The sequence below is a fragment of the Molothrus aeneus genome, chromosome 1 (assembly GCF_037042795.1).
Source record: "Molothrus aeneus isolate 106 chromosome 1, BPBGC_Maene_1.0, whole genome shotgun sequence".
In the NCBI taxonomy this organism is placed as follows: Eukaryota; Metazoa; Chordata; class Aves; order Passeriformes; family Icteridae; genus Molothrus; species Molothrus aeneus.
This window is the reverse complement of record NC_089646.1, coordinates 14,983,042-15,004,102: the sequence shown is the minus strand read 5'-3', so window position 1 is coordinate 15,004,102 and position 21,061 is coordinate 14,983,042. Positions and strand designations below refer to the sequence as shown.

Here is a 21,061-nt window from a genome sequence, read left to right as displayed (position 1 = left end):
CTTCCAACAATACTCCTTGCTTCACACAGAAAATTACTGCATTATGTCCATTGGTATGTGTTGCAAAACAGGTGTCAGAACATGTTCCAATGGTCCCTTATGTTCTACATGGACCGCTGAGCAATCAAAAGGCTTGGTGCTATCTATGCAAGATAAAATGCTGTGTTTGCAGCTGTAGATGCCAAGTGTATAAGTAACAGGACACACACACAAAAAGTCTTACTTTAGTTTTCTCTGTGGATTTCATTCACTCAGACAAGTACGAACATCTACTGTAATCAAATGTTTAACAGAAATCCCCCTGCTTGTTTGCAGGTCCTTCTCAAACAAAGTGAAAGGCCTCTTATGAAGAGCTGGAACAAAGAGGCAAAGTCTGCCAGAAAGGAGGAGGAGGTGTGTGAGGGAAGGAGGTCAAGTATTTTGATACTTGAAGTAGAGTCCATCTCCCAAAGCCTGCTGTCCCAGTTGTACCAATCCAGAGGGGGTCTGCTAAAGATGCACTGATCGTAAATACTGCATCTGGTCTTCCCAGGGATGGTACTGCATTCAAAGTAGAGCCATTCTGACCACGAGCAGCACTGCTGGATTAAGACCATAAAAACCTTTTTTGAATTCTGGGCTCCAGGAATGAGATAAGACTCTCAGAAGTAAGAGAAATGAGTGAGAGCAGCCATAAGCGACCCAGACCCTGCAATAAAAATAGGAAGCAGAGTTCTTTGTCACATCCCTGCCCATCATGCAGATTGCCTGCTACCACACTGGGGAATGGGGAAACACAGTGACCCTTCTCACTTCTCCCATGATTGTAAGACAAATTCACAACTTATTTTTAGTAAAATGAACTGACAATTTAATTCCTTCCGCTGTCCAACACCATTTTTCACTGCTGACAAGAAAAAACTGAAAATCATCCAAGCCCTAGGTATCAGAGAATCATTCCAATTCATCAGTAAAATTAAGGACTTATTAAACTGCCCTAAAAAAAAAACCTGCCCCTAAACAAAAGACAGGGAGGAAAAAGAAAACAGTCAGATTCAGATATCTGGCGCTAACCCTGTGTGAAAGAGGCCTCACTAGCACATACATTCCCCCATGCACTGCGTGCTCCAGATTGCAAAGCATGTTCCAAAATACTGGGGAGTGAGACATAATCTAAATTAATTTTTAAAACAGCAAATAGTTTCTGTGATTTTTTTTTTCACTGAAGTAGGATTTACAAAGTCTTCTGACAAGTGTAAAACCGTGACTAAATTTAGAGAGCACGTTTAAATGGACTAAAAACACACAGATGCTTTTGTTGCAAGGAATCTATTTTGTAAAATAACTTAATTTTAAATTCTAATATAAAAGCTTTCATGTAAGAAAAGTTGTGTTGCAAAAGACACAAATAAATTACCAGCACATAGTACACAGGAATGTGTAATGGCACTCTTGTTATACAGCGTGAGGGAGTTCTGAAAACCTTGTCAAACTTCATTAAGAGGAATGTTATGCTTATTCAAAATTACTAAAACATTCCAGGCTTTTTTGACTGTCCTTTGCAATAAAGCAAACCTATTAGCAGTACATTATAGCTGAGATGGCAAGAATTTGCTAATGGTTTCATGCTGATTAAGCACCAGGCAGTGAGCAGTGCCCAGCCCTCCCCCATGCTGCTGAATTCCAACTCCGAGCTCAGCATTCAGAGGATCAGCTGGAGCCACCATCCTTTGGAGAACGTTCTCATTGAAACTGCAAGTGTCATGAAGTATGGCAGCACTGTCTGCCAAGCTGTCAGGGGGAAAAATGCTTTAAAGGACAGGTATGTTTGCTTGAGTATATAGCAATGCTCTGCACATGAAGCTGTTCTTGAAAGCTGGTGTTCATCTGCAGAAAACACAGGTGGAATGGAAGCTGAACTTTCTGGGAGTCTCAAGAGAAAAATTAATTAATAATTAATGTATTTTGAATTACTGGATACACTAATACTTGGCTGTTGATTTCTGTGTTGTTTTTCAGCGAGATTTCCACTGAGCTCATATAAAAAGGTGAATTATGCAAGTGCAGGCATTGTAGGAGCTCTGGATTCCAGGTCCCACGAGGGTCTGTAGAGTAACAGTGCTGAAAGCTGATCAGTCCACTGCCCAGAGAGCCTTCAGCAGCACTGCTGGCAGTGCCAGAGCTTATCCTGCTGGATGACTGTTAAGATTTTGCTGTTCAGCCAGATTTAGTATAACAGCTATATTAAAGATAAAAAGCTTATTGGGAAAATTTAAGTGCCTGAATAGGCTTTAGGCTAACATTGCTCCAAATGCTTTTGTCTTCACAAGAGCAGTAATTGAGTATGGAGGGTGATTAGCTCTATCTCCTAAATAACACTTACTGGAAGTGTTAGCTGTGCATTTCTGATTGCCACTGAAATGGGGATTAGAGGACAGGCAAACTATCTGGCACAGCAACAGCGCAGCAATCATAACAAAAGCTCCAGTGAAGCCTCAAGATGAGCCTTGCAGCCATAAATCCCCTCAGAGGAATGCAGGGAGATGTTAAACTGCTAAATTCTGCTGAGAACACCTACTTTCCATTTTAGCATTTGGATTCATCTATTTTGAGCAGAAACTGAAGGTTTATGCCCCCTTTTGCCACAGCAGTGCAGAGGTTGAGCCACACTGGCTGGCACACCATGACAAAATGCATCTGGTAGCTGCAAGAAGTTACAAGTATCAATTTTTTTATAAAGTCACTTGTCATAAATCATGCCTTTATTGATATGCTTAGCATGATGCATTAATGAGAAGATCCTTCAACATGAAGAAGATTCAGACCAAGAAGCTGTTTGATATGGTTTTGATGGCTTTTCATAGGCTTCTTTCTCCACATAAACCTTCCCTCATAAAGACCAAAGCTTAAAGATTACACAAAAACCATTTTCCACACTATTCAAATTCTTTAACATATTTAACAATTTCAGCTAACAAGTAATGTTTTAAATTAAAATTAAGCATCATTCTCCCACTTACTAATTTATCCCATTATTAAAATAGATAATCTAAAATTATTTTAAAAATCTAAATCCATTTTCACCTGGCAGATTTCAAAGAATGGTCACCATATTAGACTTTCCTGTCTTTAAAACCCACTAGTCCCTGTATTAGATTTTCCTTTATTAAATCTGTATTCAGATCCAGTATCCTCTCACATGTTTACTGTGTAACACTGAATATAATTAGTGGGTTCTATGACAGACAGCAAGACTTTTTTTACAAGGTGCAAGACAAAGTCACTGTATAAGGACTTAGAGAGGACATTACAATTTCATTTTCAAAGGAGTCTTTGGTATTTTAGGACACTGCATTTCTTTGGAATCCTCCCTGTCTCCCAGCATATTGGAATGGGACATTCACCAGCCTGCCCCTTAACGCAAAAAGAAATAGATGGGAAAAATACTTAACATTTATTTTTGATTTTTCCAGTACTTTGCATGTGTTTTGTGTTTAAAACTCCTCTGACCAGGAAAAATACCTCTGGTTTTGGCACTTATGGAAATGAAGTTCACAGCTCCACTAGAGAAGTATTTTAAAATTAAATTCCCATTATAAGTTGGGCTCTTAACAGGCTCTTTATATATTGTCACCTCCAGTATACATAAGTATTTGGCTGTTTAGTTTGCATGTTGAAATTTCTAAATAAACCATAAAAATCCCACATATATTGGCATCTGTCATTTATACTGGAGGGGAGAGAGATATAAAGAATTAAGACAAAATGTCACAAGGGCTTCTAAATTCCCAAGACACTGCCTCTATTCTCAAGACAATGTACGTGCTACAACACACAAGCAAAACTCTGAGTTTTTGTTAGGGCTGCTTGAACCCCCTCAATCTCATGTATTTTAATGACTTAGGACAAAGAATGCCTCCTATTACATCACGTATAACATTTCTTTCTGGTAATGAAGGATAACAGAAAGCCAAGTCTCATGCCAGAAAAGACATACAGAGAACATTAGGTCAAGACTTCAGTTTAAATTTTTGCCTTAAAAGACGTAATAGGATGAGCAAAATAAGTGTTATCAGTTAGCATATTTATATATTTATATGAGGTGTTTCAAATTTTGAGCAGAGCAGGAATATTGCCCTTGATAGCTGTTTAAGACCACACAAAAAAGAAGCCTGTACATAACTGTGCCATGGTGCTTCTAACATATTTTTCATTTTCAAATTTAACTGAGCTAGAACAGGCTGTGATCACTCCAGTTTTAACACTGGGATTCTGTTTTGCAAAAGTATACTGAATAGCAGGAGGAACATTTTTAGGAATATATCCAACCCACTGTCCCTAACTTAAAGAAGTTAGAGATTTTTTAAGATCACTTTTGAGGGCTTTTTAAAATGCTAAAGCCAAGTACACAATTGTACAGACTTTTCTCAAAATTCCCAAAATACCCAGCAATAGACTGTATGTACTGCTTACAGCAGAATTAAACAAAGCAATAAAATTCTCATGGGAACCTCAACCAGGTTGCATCTTTTTTTTCCCTCTCTACAACTACTGAAAATAGAAGTATTTGTTCTTTGACTGTATTTCTTAGTCTGTTTCTCTGTACTTGCAGACAGTTTGTTGGCACCCAGTGTAAGGACAGAAAGCATGAAACACTCAGCCATGCATTTCTGCAGTTTTTCTTCCTCTTTATTTTCCTTAGACTAGCAAGAATGTCTTTCATTTCCAATAACAGCTATTTCTGCAAATCAGTATCTAGAAAACGAAGTGTACATTTTTCACTGAATTTTGTTTCAACATGAAAATGTTAAATTAACTTCCACTTTAAATGCAACTTCCACTTTACTTCAATGCATATTAAACCAGCAATTTTTGTTCCAGATTTTGTTTAAGAAGATATAAAAAGACTGAGTATTTGTGGAATTTTATTTACTTTATAATTCTGAGGCTGCACTCAAGCAGATCCATCCACACCAAGGGCAACACAGAAGGCTGGCTCGGGGCTCAAGTCACCATTTAACATTTAACATAATACTTTGAGAAGCAAAGCAGCAGTTTATGGATAGACAGTAATGATATGAGAGCAGAATAAGCACACACAATTCCTGAGACCATCTATGGGCACAGAATTTAAATACAGCCCTTCAAGCTACTTTCCTCAGAAATTGCAAAGAAAGAATTTGTCAATGTAGTACCATCTCAGCACAATGTTCACTTCAATTGTTTTAATAAACAGCACACCAAAGACCTGCAGCAGCTGGAAAAAGCTGTTTTACAGCCCTCACAATGCTGTACAGGGAATCATCAGTTCTTAGGTTTGGACACAATCTGCTGAGGCTTTAAAGATTTACAAAATAAGAAAAGAATAAGAGTTCAGAGCTAGATTTTTAGCATAACACTCAGGATTTGGATTTTTCTGGTTTTCCATAAAAGAAAAAAAACCACAAGTTTTTCTAAGTTGTGCTCAAATGATAGTTACAGTAGCAACTTCTGAACTAGCAAAAAGCAAAAATGGATGCAATACAGTTTTTACATATATAATTAACTGAAAAGCAAGCAAAACTTAAAAATAAAATTTACACCTTGGTGGAGCACAACCCACAACTTTGTGAAACACCGAGACAGGTCTCTCTTTGAGACTGAAGCATGGAAGAACAAAAAGAAAAACTATCTCAAGTTGAGCATCCCTCACCCTGGGTCTCCTCAGGCAGTCACATGAGCACGACCCTTCAGGCTGGCAAAGGCAAGAATGAAAGCAAGGGAAGAGGGAGGCTGGAGCTTTTACTGGGGAGGCTGCAGTGGGTGACTGTGAGGAGCTCAGTGAGCAGAGGGACAGAGGGACAGAGGGACAGAGGGACAGAGGGACAGAGGGACAGAGGGACAGAGGGACAGAGGGACAGAGGGACAGAGGGACAGAGGGACAGAGCTGTGTGACCAGCAGGCCCCTGGCAGGGCCACGCTGCCTCTCCCCACGCTCCTGCTCCCTGCCTAAGGCAAGGCAGCCACAGAGCCTGGCTGTGAAAAGCTCTCCTGGGAGGAAGCACTGCAGGACCCTGGCATAGCAGGTGGGCACCAGCAGCATGGGGGAACACATCCTCCAGCAGGAAAAGCACACAGCCTCAGGGAAGCATGAAAATGCCATTACAAGTTAGAGTGCAGCACCCAGGAGGGATGAACACAGCAAAGGCACAGCCAGGACAAATGGACTTATCTGGATGGCAGAAAATGACAGTACTGATGAGTACATCTCCTGAAGTTGTTGTGAGAAAGCTTGAAGTTGGTAGTCACACTATATGAGGTGCAAATCAAGATCAAAGGGCTATCAGGAAACAGAACAGCTGCCCCTGTTTTTTTATATCTCACATATACAGAGAACATGGGTACATAGATATACACCCACACACATACAGAGTTCCCCGTGCCTAAAGCACAGTGCAGCTATTCATGACAAGCATCTATTTTAGCTTTTCCAGTTGGATGAAGATTTGACAAGGATAGTGCCAAGAATTGACAAGGATAGTGCCAAGCATGTTGATAAATCTTCAGTGGTGGGAGCTGGGGGAAGGAGGGAAATACACCTGCATTCAATTTCAATAGGAAAAGCAGTCAAATCAAAGTCACTCAAGAACTTCATTTACTGTTGCAACACTAGTGCAGGATGAAGCTTTTACTAAATACCTAAAAGACTAACAATAGTTATGTGCAACACTTTCTGTAACATTTCTGTGGTACCATGAATCGTTTCCAAACAATATCCTGGTGATCTTTCAAGCTCTCTAGAAAATAAAGGAACAAGCAATATTACTAGATATGTTGAACAACCAGCTGAGAGTCCAGAAAGTTTGCTAACTGTATTTTTGTTTTTATCAGACATAACATTTTATTACAGTATTGCATAAGCACACTTGTTGCCTGAGTCCCATCACATCAGTGACAGTAAAAAGGCAAGTGTGTCCTCGAGTCCTTCACATCTGCTGACTTTGCACCAGAGTGTGACTATCCAGGCTGCCATAAAGGAGCTCCTTACAGGCCAGTGACACACTCGTGACAACACTGCCCAGGCCAGCACCACCACCTCCCTGCAGCACTGGAAATAAATATTTGTGGAGCCAGGTGGTGATGGGAGCAGCAAAGTGATACAGCTGAACGACAATCCACAAAAGCAAAAGATGGCAACTGTGTACACTACACGCCAGCAGAAAACAGACATAAAACTCTGCTCTTCAGCACTGCATTTAAACAAAATACAAGGAAGTTACTTAAATTTAACTAGATGATCTAAAGATCATCCAGAAGCCTTAGGTAAACTAATTTAAAAGGGAATAATTAAAACTATATTATTTAAATTCAAAATGTAATACGCAATTTCAGATTTAAAATAGGAGTCCAAGTTTCTAATCATTATTTTGATTATAAGCTGAAGGTGAAGCCAGATAATTTAACATCAAAACTCAACATAAGCAATAACCTAGATTCATTCAGAGAGCTCTTCAACTTCTAGCCTTCATTTACAAAACTTATCAGATGGAAAACTACAATGTATTAAAATACAGACTCCAAACACCTATGCCAGTCTTCACAGCATCATTGTACACAACCTCCTTGTACACAACCTCCATTGTACACAATCTCAGTCAGAAGAGTTTACGAACTCTTAGGACAAACTATCAAAAGATGGGGGGAAAATACATCAAAATTACCTCCTTTTCAAGATGAGAGAGGCCAGCAACTGCATGTTATTTCAAATACAGAAACACCAAGAAATTTGCATTCTGTATTTTCATTCTGCACCCTTTCCTACTACTGACATTCTCTATGCTTGTTTGAATGCCTCTCTGCACTAACCTAGCACTTTCATATCTACCAGAATAGAACTACAACCTAATAGAAACCTACTGTTTTTCCCAAGAGCTAGGTCAGAAGACCTTTTAAGATAGGCTAAATTCAAAATTTATACAAATATTCTAACAGTATGTCGTCCAGTTACTCACAATCACAGAAGTCATTTGAAAATCCTCAGTTCTTACTATCCTGAAAGACTGTTTTGTCCAGAGGTATTGTCCTCAGCTTAAGAACAAAATCCCTATAAAGGCAAAACCCATTTGTCTCTATCGTTTTTAAAGCAAACATACCTGGCAAGGCATGTCAGAGACTTATCAGCTGCTTGGGTACTAGATATGCACAGATTTTGCTTGCCTTTTTTTTAAACACAAATGTCTACTATTCCAGAGAGCTGCCTAAAAAAAGGGAAAAAAGTGTTTTGCATTTTATTCTACAGAGTCATACGTTCCCTGATGTTTTGTCACACTGCTGTGAAACAAATGATACTTTCTTTAGGATTCTACAGAATAACAGCACCTTTGTTCTATAGGCAAGCACTGCAATATTCAACAACTGCCTAGATTGTAACCAGGTAAAGACATAGCAGAAGCAATTGTTTGTACCCAGAGTTATGTGAGAGAACAAGAAATGATCAAATATTCTCAAAACAGTCTCAAGAAGAGTTTTACCTATTACAGTCCTCTCTGTGTCTGGTGGTTCCCTACTTCAAATGACAGAAGCACTGCCAAAGAGAAAGCAGCTGGAGATGCTGGGGACTTGCTCTTTCAGCTTAGGCAGCAGTGAGACAAATTCCTTTTCCTAGGGCTGCTTTCCTTTTAAAGCATTTACTCCACCATCCCTAAAGACTCTGTCATCACCCTGCTGAGGCTGGCACCTGGCACGAATTCAAAAGAAAAGGCAGGGGACAGCATGCACCAAAACTCACACATTGCACACTAGAAATTACACTTTTCTATGTAAAAACAGAAAAATCAATTCCATAATATGACTGTTATTCCTTAGGCAGTGCAGCTTGAGCTTCATTTGAGCTAGGAAGTAATTCTACCAGGATAAAAGCCACAGGTTTACACCTCTTAATCAGTGCCTTCAAAGTTCCACTTCATCATTTTCTGCATGAAATTAGGGTAAATAGGGGTACAAGAGTCAAAAAACTGTGTTGGCACTTGCAGAATTTTGACAGTGCACTAGATGTTTGTTTCAAGTCTGAGAGCACAACACAAAGCTGCATGTACCAAGCAGATCTGTAGCTTACTGAGCTGAGCATTCCAACACCAGTATTAGAACAAGCCACTCAACTAAAACCAACTTGTCTCACAGGTCGTGATTTTCTGACAACTGCCTCACACAGATAACAGTGGTGCTTGCTGTTTATTTTTTTAAGGAAGCTCAATCTGATTTGCAGCAGGAATGTGCAGAGGAGCATATGGGATGTCGGCAGTGTTTGTGGAACACAAGGGTTGCTCATTTTAGGGCACCTAAATCCAGATTTACTCACCTGGACCGAGAGGGAGAACTATCAGCAACCTGAATTACATATTAAAACTACAGAGGCTGAGCTGATCACAAACAGCAGCACTGTAAAGTGAAACTATCCATACCTATTGACACTGCCTAGGGAAAAATAAACAACCCACATACACAAAACCAGCCAGGAAAAATATTCCTTAATATTATCTGTCCAGAACCTTTGAGTTATTAACATAATTTAGCAATCATTTCAAGCTGTTTACAAAGCTCTAGCAGCAGCTATCGAAATCCCGGAAAAAAATATTAAAATAATGTTTTAGAAAACTCCTTAAATTATAAAGCTTTTAGTTCCTTGTCATTGAAAGTTATTCTTCACCTCATTATAATGTGCATATTTCAGTATTTAACATCATTAGAATAACAAATGCTGTTTTTAAGAAGGTAAGAGTGTAAAGGATGGTACTTAAAACATAATTCAAGCTACTACATTATACATATCACCATGAATCTGCAAACATGCTCAGTTTTATTAAGAAAAAAATCTTGCATGCTTCCTTCATACTGTCAAATTACTCATCTCTTGGACAAATGAATGAAATTTAAAAAAATAACATGAAATTTTTTATCATAAAAGCAAACTGATTTTGTGGCCAGCAAAACAGTGATAGCCATTTATTTAAGAGGTTTAATGTTTGACCAGCAAGGCACTCTAACACCAATAACCTGCCACCAGTCTTTCAACTAAATGACAAAGCCAAGAACACCAAGATCTCCAGAAGATATGCTGACATCCACAGAAACAGAAAATATTTTATTTTCCTGACTAAAAAGTTACTGCAATCCCACAGAAATTGCAAAGGCAAGACAGAAAGAGCTCTTTAAGATCTTTACTACTCAGAATTAATCAAAGCAAAACAGCCATCCTAGTGATAATCCCCTTTAGTGCTTCACAGTTTATGCAATAGTCAATTACTAAAGAGGATGAAAGACAGAACAATCTTTGCAAATAGGTCACTGTCTATATTTATAATGATTAAAACCAACCTGCTGCTAAAAGTAACTTTTAATAAGCATAAAAAGTCACATATAGACAGTGCCATGTATTTACTCCTAAATACATTCTAGGTCTCCCATGACAAAAGAGGAGGTAACATGCATCAGAAAGAAAGTTATTTCCCATAGGTTATCCATTAGCATTGCCAAAAGCAGATTTTAATTTCTGTCTGTAATTTTATCATAAAGTATCATCCTCAAAGATATCACCTAAACATTCTTAACATGATCTCTGAACTTATCCGACTCTCCCTGTCTGCACACCTTCTCTCTCAAAACTCGGTAAGAAGGGAAGCATTGCCTAAGGTGCTTTTTAAAGACCACTTTTAATGTCTTCTCCTTTTGCTTCAGCTTTTCCTGCCTGTTTAGGCATGCCTGAACATGTAAGTCGTTTTTTTTATTCTTTTTTTACTTCAGAACAATTACCTAGGTCTCTGCTTCTACTGCATACTGCTCAGACATCCCATCTGCTTCTTTCAAGTACTGTCCATATCTGCTAAAGAATCACTCAGAACTTTCCTTCTTCCCCATATCCTTGGCCTCCCTGAGGAATACTTTTGCCCTTTCCTTGGGATCAGAGGATGACACCTGACACCATTTTCCTAAAATTTTATTGAACTTCATTGATTCTCACAGCTTTGAGTACCACCATTGTCTCAGTGATTCTTACACCCAGCTGTGCATTCACTCAAACCATTTCATTCAGTTCCAATTCGACTGCAGTTACTGTCAACACCAGAGATTTAAATCTGGTTAAACTGAAGCTTGTTTCCTCTCAAGCCCTACTTCCTCTAATTACCTCCAGCCTCCCACAGTTCAAGTCCATAAACTAACCTATGGTTCTTACAATGCCTTATCCACCAGAGTGGCAAACAACAGTTGTCATTTCTTTGCATAAAATGTCAAAAATGTTCATTATCCAGTCCTGATGTTTCTCTCTACCAAACCCCTTGCTACATCTTCATTAGCAAATACTTCTGCTCACACTGTCACCTCTCTGTCCTTCACTTCACATATTCCATCTGCTAAAAAATCCTTCCTTTTTGCATTACTTTGGAGGCTCTGGATCTTCCAGTATTTCCACAGCCAGCAAGCCTATGACTTCGAGACTGTACAGCTGCAGAACCAGCACTTCATTACTGGAAAGGAGGAGGAGGATAATCTTCTGAGAATAATGTAGCCACTTCTTAGAAAGATCTCACAAGAGAAGCATTCTTCTATATCTCATATATTTGTACTCAAGGATAGTGAAAACACATTGAAGGTCAGGCTAAAGCTGAATGCTATCACCTTAACACCACGAAAAAATTACTGACATTACTGAAGGCATTATTAAGGTAATTCTAGCTGAATGCTATCACCTTAACACCACGAAAAAATTACTGACATTACTGAAGGCATTATTAAGGTAATTCTAGCTTCTAATCTTACAAATTTAAGAGAAAACACCTGTAGCTTAGAGTTTATTATAATGCAGACTGCATAAAACTGAACTCCACAGCAGGCAGGGGAGGGAGAAGCAGTCAGTCTTGTGAAGTGAAATCCTGTTTGTGCGTGAAAGCCAGGAACTTGATGTTCTCACTACAGACTAAGAGCAATAAAAACAGCTTTCTGAGCCATTACTTTCTACACAGCTGATTTCTACTAAACAATGCTCATTATTGAAAGAATTCTAAAAAAACTGCCAAGCTGTTCCAGTGAGGAGAAGGCTGGCATTCTGAACATCTAGACTGAGCTAACGGTGACATCAGTTCTACCACTGCTTTAATCCCCACGGCTACTAAATGTCAAACATTTTCATTGTATTTAAAGAGCTTGCAATTGTGCACCATGAGATTAAGTTACAAAATAAGGCAAACTGCAAGGCATAGCAAGCATCCACACTCTTGTTGCTCAAGATTCTCATAATGGCAAGTGAAACTGCCAAGCATTTTCCACAGCCAAAATGTCGCATTTTTAGCATTTGTTATTCTTAAACACTGAAAACTCCCCCCCTCCAGACCTCCCATAACACAGTGTCTACAATACATGCATTGCTGCCCCACTCAAATATAAATTTATAAATCAGTTGTAGCATTAAATAAAGTATAAGGGGGAGAGGGAAGAATGGTGAAAAGATTAAGTGTCGCTGCATCAAGAGGCACAAAGTCCAGTGGAAACTGAGCTGCAGCCCATATATTTATTATTGACAAAAGACACCCATGTAATATTAATTCCATCTGCTTTAGAGAAGGAAATGCATCAAATTATAGTCAACACCGAAGAAGGAACTGTCCTACCATGTAATATAAATTCTAATGTAGTAAACTATTTCAAGTAGGATATACTTTCTAAACATTCCTTGGTATTTTCATAATGTGTTTGGCAATTGATTAATATGGCCGTAACATGCCAACACACACTTCTAAAATAAATATCCAGTAATCACTTTATCGTGCCAAGTTCTGAGTGGTTCACATCAACTACACTGAGCTAGGGCAGTGCTATAAAGAAAGTGCAAGAAAGTTCATGGATTCTCACACTGCATAGGAAAGATATTACTGAATAAATTAAATTCAGTAATCCCATTCATTCCACAATATTTGTGGGAGGGGTGATGAAGTTAAAACTAACATAAAATATACAAATATTAGAGACATGATGTCCCATACCTATAGAAACTCTGAATATCAAGAGTGAGGCCAAGAACATAGTAGGATATTGAAAACTACAGATTCTACATATTACAATAAATATACATACACACAGTTCAAGACTCTGTAATTCACCTAATCAATCTTGTATCTTTAAGATCTTCCCATGTTGACTTGTTCCTAAGCAGCTTTGTCTTCATTGTTCCTTATTAGCAAAGTACTGATTCACAGCTCTCAATGGTAAAACTTTTCACATCTAAAGTTAGCATCAAGTTTGATTTGAGAAACTCTGGTACTCTGAACACATGCTGCCAAGTGGGATTTACTGTAACAATCAGTTTTTATCCAAGCAAAAACAGTTTCACACTATAGATTAAGTTCTAGAGTAGGGAGCTTTGAACAGAATTTAACATGTCCCTAAAGAAAGATGGGGAAGGCAAGTGTGAGGTGGGGGAATTATCTACATACACACATATATAAATATATAACTATGTGTATGCACACATACATCACTGGTTTAAGAGCAAACCTGGATTACAACAGACTAATTAACTTGGTTACCCGTACCAGAAGTGACCTGATTAAGTCAGAGTTCTAATCTTTTGATGGGGGTGGGGGTTGCCTGTTAAAACAAAATTAAGAAGTGAGCAAAACTGCTTTACCAAGGACAAAGGCCGTCAATGCTCAGTTTTGAACCAGAAGTAGGAGTACATCATTCCTGAGATTCTTCCATACTAATTAACAAACTCACATGTTTTGAGTTTTAATCCAGGGTAAAGTTGTGAGAAGCAAAATTGGCAGGGCTGACTCATTAAAACAGTCTACAAATAAAATGATCAAGCCAGAAATTCAACTCCATATAAGACTTAATGTAATTAAACCCATCAAGACATTCATTTACAGTTCTTATATTATCTATACACACTTAGGGAAAACTGAGAGTAACTTCAGGCCAAGTCATGAGGAGTTACAGCAGTAGGCTCCCTTCCTCTGAAAGAAAATACAACCCAAATTCCATGTCATATTAAAACAATCTTAATATGGAAACACTATTGTTCTTTCTTTAAATCACAGAATAATGTAAATGGAATCAATTCCCATAGCACAGAAATTCTGCAAGAACTAAACACATGAACTGTTCCGATTTTAGTAACAATTTCATGCTGAGAGAAGACATTTTTATTTGAACAACTGGAAATTTTTGGGAATAAGTCTCAAAACAGTAGCAGACAACTATGGCAATAACAAAACAAAACAAACCAGACATGGTGGCCATTTTTCAGCTTACCTGCACTTGTTCTGTGGAACTACTACTGAGTTCATCTCCAGACTCTGAATCTTGGTGAATTTTTTCTGAGCCTTCTCCTGCTGAATCACAAGATTGTTCATGCAAAAAGCTGGTCTTCTCTATTTCCAAGAACTCTGGACCTGGGAAATGACCCATGGAAATGGTTCTAAACTGATTGGAAACCTTGGGAGATTGCAACTCATTGTTAAGTTTTCCATTGTTCTGGGTAAGGTCCAGACTCAAACCAAAAGTTTGACAGGGGCTATTGTTCGGTCCCAGATTTTGATTGGCATCTCGAACTAAGCAAGACACTTGAACTGGAGAAGATTTTCCAAAACTAGAAAGCTCTGGGGACTTATTCACATTTTCTGTTGATCTCTGTAATCCATGTGTCAACTTCAAGGTGTTATTTGGCAGCATGCTTGCCTGCTTCACAGGTGGCATCAGTGCTTTCCGGGGTATTTCCTTCACATATTGAGCTGGCACATAAAAGGGTTTGGAATTTTCGTCTCTTTTGACTTGCCACCAATCATCATTAGTCTTTTTCACTAAGATGTATTTCTCCCCTTGCTTGATCACAATTTTCTTGTCCTTGGCCTCATACTCATAGTCATACTCCACTTGAATGTAAAATTGTCCTGGAAGCATCTTCCCACCCTTATCAGCCATTTCTATCTGAAAATATTTCACCTTTTCAGACAAAAGGTAAGCGACATTCTGTTTCAGTGTTATTTTCCTGTTAATGTTCAGAGCTGTAAGAAAAAAAAAAAGTATATGTAATCAAGTGGCTGTTTAAGAGCACTTTGGATAAAAATAATTTTGAAGAAATCCTGCCTACTTAGACTAATTGATGGGAAAATGCACTATTTTCAGATATCCTTCTGAGTGTTGAAATAGAAAATCAGTAGAACAACCTAGGTCACTGATTGAACTGTCCTATTCACAAGCCTCCTGCTATCAAGTGGCTCATTAGCTTCATTAATTAATTAGTTATTGCTTCTATTACTGATTAATATTGATTGATCACTGGGGATTTGGTGAGGGGACTGATCTGAGTCAATCGCTTGCTTACATATAAGCTTAATTTCTTAAATAAACTGTTAATACACTACTTTTAATCAAAATATTCCAAAGAAGACTTATCTACCTCACAGAAAACCTGACGTAGCCAAATGTTTACAGGCTAGATCTTAAAATGCAAATAAAACACAGTGACACAGTAACAAAACAGGACTATGAACCAAAATGGGTAATGAAATAATTACTAATACATGAAAATTCTGAAAAGCACTTTTCAGCATCTTTATAATCCAGACAACTGCCACTGCATCCACACCCACAAACAAATTCTATTTAATCAAGTAGCATCAATGTCCAAATTCATGGGTGGGTAAGCATTAGTCTTGCCAACTTGCACTGAACACAATATAGTAAGCTAACATGAAAGGTAGGATTTTTAACCTTGAAAATCAAAGCATGTAAGATCTCCATCATTCACACAGAAAGTAGGAGAATTCAAGTAAAATGCTGCCATATTTAGCCTTATGAAGATTAACAAATACATCTTTTTATTTTTAAATGCACATTTCACAAATGAGAAAAGTTATGGAGAAACTTGCAGCTCTGCAAGTTAAGACTTTGTGATGAGATTTGTAGCCTTTACCCTGCCACAGAGTGGAACTAATGCGATTCCATGCAGGCACACAATTGCAGAGTGAACTCAGCTGCTAAATGGGACTAAGGACAGAAATAACATCAGAAAAGAACTTCTGGGGAGATTTAAAGAAGCAACCACTAAGGACCATTCAATTTTCTTTTGCCATTTCTGTTATTTGACCTGAGCCTTGAAAAAATACATTTGGATCATAACTCAGAGACAAAGTAGAAGGTAAAAAGCTCAAGTATTACACCAAGACAGAAGTGCCCATCTTTAATCTGTGTCCCTCTCCCACAGACCATCTTATTTTACTTCCAAGAAGCATTTCCTACAGGTAATCAGGAAGCCATCACTGTTTTCAAGGTTCCACACAGAACCACAAGGCCAGGTTTACAATTTTATCAGACTTGACAGAAGGAATGATGGTACCACATTCAACAAAGCTGACAATAGGAACACAAAGCAGTAGAAAAGAATGCCAGGATTCTGGTGTTTACTCTCTACCATAAAATAGTACATTGACATTCAAAGTCTATTTACAGCTTCGGTACAAAACAACTTGCTTACCTGCTATTCTACATAAATAGGTGTTTTTAAGTGCAGCTCTGCAGTTGTTTAGCAACAGCAGCAGAAGGTAAACATGAACAAATTGCAGCTATTCCCACTCTCTTCCCAGTTTTGGAAGTTCTGCCATGCAAATGCTATTTTTTTCTTCTTTGCAAACCTGACTCCTTCCAACACTTCTTCAAAGCTGCTATCAACCCCTTTCACGGCTTCCAGGTCAGACACCAGAAAAATGCAAGTCTTACCAAGCTGCATTCTACCTCAAAGCTCTGTTACCTCAAAAAGCTGAACCATAGGACAGGGATCCATTCAAAAGCTTTCTCCCACACAGAAACCAAAGAGAGAACATAAGCCTCTGGTTTCCCACAGAACTAAAAAAATGTTTAAAAGCTTGGATTTGTCATTCCTTTTTTGCCGGTTCCATATGACAACTTATTGAGAATGCATGGTTAACATTTTTTTAAAGCAGAAAGGTTCAACAGGTTGCATGCTATGCTTAAAAAAACCCAAAATTTTGAATAATACAAGTTAAATAAAACAGAACTGCTATAAAAATAGCTCTACCCACTTTTGAAGTCAGTTTTGCAGCCTAATCCATTTCCAAAAAATAACAACAAAAAAGAAACAACAAAAATAAGCAGCGCAATTTTTGGTCTTTCATCCAAGCTGCAAAATTATCAAGTCAATAGCAAACATTTGGTAATGTTGAACATATGATTAAAGAGAGACAGGCTGTGTTCAGCCAGAATACTAAAACAGATTTACAAACAGATCACATCATCATGATCGAGCAAGACTCTAATTCTCCTCCTCAACCCAAAAAAGCAAGAAGTATGTATGGTATAGGTGGGAAATTAACCCTGAAGATCAGCAAACAACTACCATGCCTTGAGTTCACAGATTCAAATGAATTAATTTTTGTTTTGCTTTAATTTTTTAATGCAGCTCTCGTGTCACAAAAGGTAGACTGCCTGTACTCTCTGTGCAGCCCAGGGGACAGGTAATGGTAATGCCCTTTCATGAAGCTGTCTCACAGAACACAGTTTAAAGAGCCACAGGAGCCTTGGTCAAACCTCTGCTGCAAGGGGCTCACAACAATGCAGGTGTGAATGCACAATATTGACACCTGGAGTACTGACTTCACTGTGCTACCAGCCAACAGCTGAAGTGGTACAGCTGCTCAGCCCTTGTAACCTCACAGTATTTTTATTCCTTACCATTTACCTGCCATGCTCGATGGCATCCACATTGGTAAAGAAAGTTGAACTACTCTAATTAGAGGATGGTAAGTATGAAAAATCATTTACTTCCACAGAGAACATCTGTAAGCTTTCATACCTTAAATAAAGTCTCAGTATCTGAGATTTTACAAATCTATCTGAGATCACTAACAAATGGCCTCACTAAGAAAACCTATGTTCATGAACACCAAAAAAGAGACTCAGACCTCGCTTTTCTCCTGGTGAAGAAAACCCCAATCGCTACTGGCAAGTGATCTAAGGTGGGTCACATCCCCACTTGGACACACAAGCCACCATTTCACGGAGCATTCCCGCTGTCCCACGGGAGCGGAGCCTGGTGAGGGCAGGCAGGGCACCGGGTGCGGCAGAGGGGAGCAGGGCTCTCACTCCACACCGGGGCAGAGAGATGCCTTCGGACTCCGGCTGCCATGGAACCGTTCCCATCTCTTACTCAGCGAAGGCTGACTAAGGCTGCCAGCCCTGGGTGTTCGCAGAGGTCAGCTCCTCCCTTCCCCCCTCCGCCCGCGGGCGCGCCCCTGCCCGGGCCGGCCCTGCCCCATCGGCTCCGCTGCTCCCGGTGCCGGGGGCCGGCCCTGCCCCATCGGCTCCGCTGCTCCCGGTGCCGGGGGCCGGCCCTGCCCCATCGGCTCCGCTGCTCCCGGTGCCGGGGGCCGGCCCTGCCCCATCGGCTCCGCTGCTCCCGGCACCGGGGGCCGGCCCTGCCCGCTCCGCACTCGGGGCTCCGGGGAAGTCTCCCCACAAGCGGGTGCACACGCAGCACCAGGGGTTCGGCATGCCAACCCTCGCCTCTAGCTACATTTTTATGTGCGTCCCCACAAAACGAGACTATTTTTACCTAGAGCCGATGTGACAGCTCCAATCACCCTCAGCCAGGCAGGGTTCGGAGAGCTGTAGGTCTGCTCAGAGCTCAGCCTTTCCTGGAGCAACCTGAACCCTGCAGCTGCACCCTCACCTCCTCACAGCATTCAGTCTTAGCTACAGAATGGTGCTCTCTCGATTGATCCTGAAGTCCATGGAAATGCTTGAAAGAAGCACGGTCCTAAGACACAGAATCATAAATATGATCATATGTGATACACATATAGTATGCTCATGTATTGTATGAGATATGATCCCCTACATGTATTGTATGAGATATGATCCCCTACCTTCAGCATTATCAAGACTGACCCCCACCCTCTCTTTTGAAATTATCAGGCACAGAGCATTTACTTCTCATCTTCCAGAACCAGGTAACTGAGTCTTGGGAAATAACCTAAAATACTTTTTGCCATTTCTTTTATTTTCCTCTAGGGAAGGGAAAAAAAAAAGAAAAAAGCCCTTTCTGGGGACAGGGAATTGTTACTTACTTTCCAATACAAACGGATGATAAATTGTTAAAAATGCTACTGAGTACTAACGGATCGCTTTAAATTTCTTTGTGTGACCTTGTTCACAGTGTCCTACAAAGCAGCAGCAGTTGACTTGTGTAATCTTTTTCCATTTTCAGCATCAAACTCCATCCACTACCGAAATGAACCCTTGCGCAGTGCTGATACAGAAATAAACTCAATTATGAAGGCTAAATTAAGATAAATTCTTAACAGTTCAGGCCAGATGAGATACCCTGGCTACACCTCAATAGATTCCATGATTCTGCTTCTCCCTGGGCAGTTTTCTTAGGGGTTCAAGCTGTATCTGCATGACCACTGCCTGGGAGAATGATCCCTGGTCAGACTTCAAACCCATTCGTACCTTTCTTCCCAAGGGGCATCACTGCTTGTCCAGCACACCTGACTCCACAGCCAGTATTCTCCTGCAGACCAGCGCCTGCAAGAGCCACCCTCTGCAAAGCACGCATTGAAAGCGTGCAAAAGTTGCATACAAATAGAGGCAAATGGAAACGACAGATATAACCAAAACACAGACAACTCACAAGCTCTATGAAAACAAGCTCAGCCCTTCGCTCTTTCCTCAAACACACTTCGAAATCGAGCACTACTCGCAAGTAAACTACCTACCCGGAGCTCACCCGTCTTTAAACGCTAGAGGCATAATAAGCAACCATTTAATAATTGCCCGTGACTCAGAGCACTGAATAAGCGATGCATTTTAAACAAGTGTCAGGACAACTTTTCAGCGCCGCTGCAGCCCGCGCCCCCCTCCCCCCGCTGGCTCCCTCCCTCCCTCTCTCCCTGCCAGCCCCGCTCGCTCCTCGGTGCGGGCTTTTGTTAAGTTGTTGACTGCGAGGGCTGGCTATAAATAGCGCGGCTCGGCCGCCCCGGCCAGCCCGGCCCAGCCACCCCAAGTTACCGCGCTCAAGTTCACACAAGGGCGGCAGATCCCCCCGGCCCGGCGGGGGCGCCCGGGAAGGGCGGCGGGGCCGCCGCTGCCTCCCTTTGTCTCCTGCAGGTGAGCGGGCGCCGCTCGCACACGGCAGCGCGGGCGGCCCGGCCCCACCGCCCGGCAGCGCGGCCCGCGGCGGCGCCCAGGTGCGGAGCTGCCTCCCGGCGCCGCCGACTCAGCGCTCCCGGCGCCGCCCGCGGAACGGAGCCGCCGCCGCCGCCGGGGGCAGCGCGGGGCGGCGCCGCCCGGAGCCCCGGCGGGCGCGGGGAGCGCTCCGCGAGGCGCCCCGGGAGCGGCAGGGCGGCCCCGGGGGGCTGCGGCCCCTGCGCCGGCCCGGGCGCGGACGATCCCCCGCGGGGCCACCCAGCCCTGCCCGGCCGTCCCGGCGGCGGCAGCGCCGCGCTCGTCCCCATCCCCGTCCCCGCCCTCCCTCCCCGGCGGGCCGAGGGGCGCGGCGCAGCCACCCACCTGCCGCCCGGGCCCCCTCCGGCTGCGACGACTCCCGCTCCGCTCCCGCCGCGGCCCCGGCGAGTGTCGGCTCCGGGGCACGGCGGCGTCACCGCGGGTCACGTGCCGGGGCGGGCCCGGGCGGGGGTGGGGCGGGGGCGGTGCCCGGGACCGCCCGGCCCCCGGTGAGAAATCGGCGATCGCACCGGTCCGTCTGTCCGTCCTGCGGTCCGCCTCGCCGTGCGCTGCTGGAGCGCTCCGGTGCGGCGGCTGGAGCGATGCCAACAGCTCCCGAGTGATGCGGTGTGTGAAACACCCAGGCCTTTCTGTCCCTGCTGAAACGAACAGAGGGAAAACAAAAACCACGCACCTTCCTCCCTGCAAACAGGGTCGGTCTGACTGCTTAATAGACTATACCTGAAGAAACCACTTTTTCTAGGTAGTTGCCCAAAAAGAAATAATAATAAATAGTCCTTGACGTTTATTTCGAGTTAACTTGCTTGGTATCTCTTACTATATTAAAAAAGTTTTCAAACATTGTTTG

General features: G+C 41.5%; 1 protein-coding gene across 6 annotated transcripts in view; it reads right to left on the bottom strand.

Moving 5' to 3' along the window:
• ARHGAP12 (Rho GTPase activating protein 12) overlaps positions 1 to 20,651 on the bottom strand; it is a 73,114-nt gene extending 52,463 nt beyond the window's left edge. For 5 of the 6 annotated variants that reach the window (XM_066551739.1, XM_066551755.1, XM_066551747.1 and 2 more), the window contains exons 1-2: positions 20,539 to 20,651; positions 14,263 to 15,014 (exon numbers count right to left, since the gene is read on the bottom strand). In XM_066551739.1, coding sequence (XP_066407836.1) covers positions 14,263 to 14,931 — 669 coding nt within the window. In that variant the 5' untranslated portion in view covers positions 14,932 to 15,014; positions 20,539 to 20,651. Of the gene's footprint in view, positions 1 to 14,262; positions 15,015 to 20,538 lie in introns of those variants that run through there. The other variant, XM_066551777.1, reaches the window with a different exon arrangement.
• Between the last annotated feature and the right edge of the window lie 410 nt (positions 20,652 to 21,061).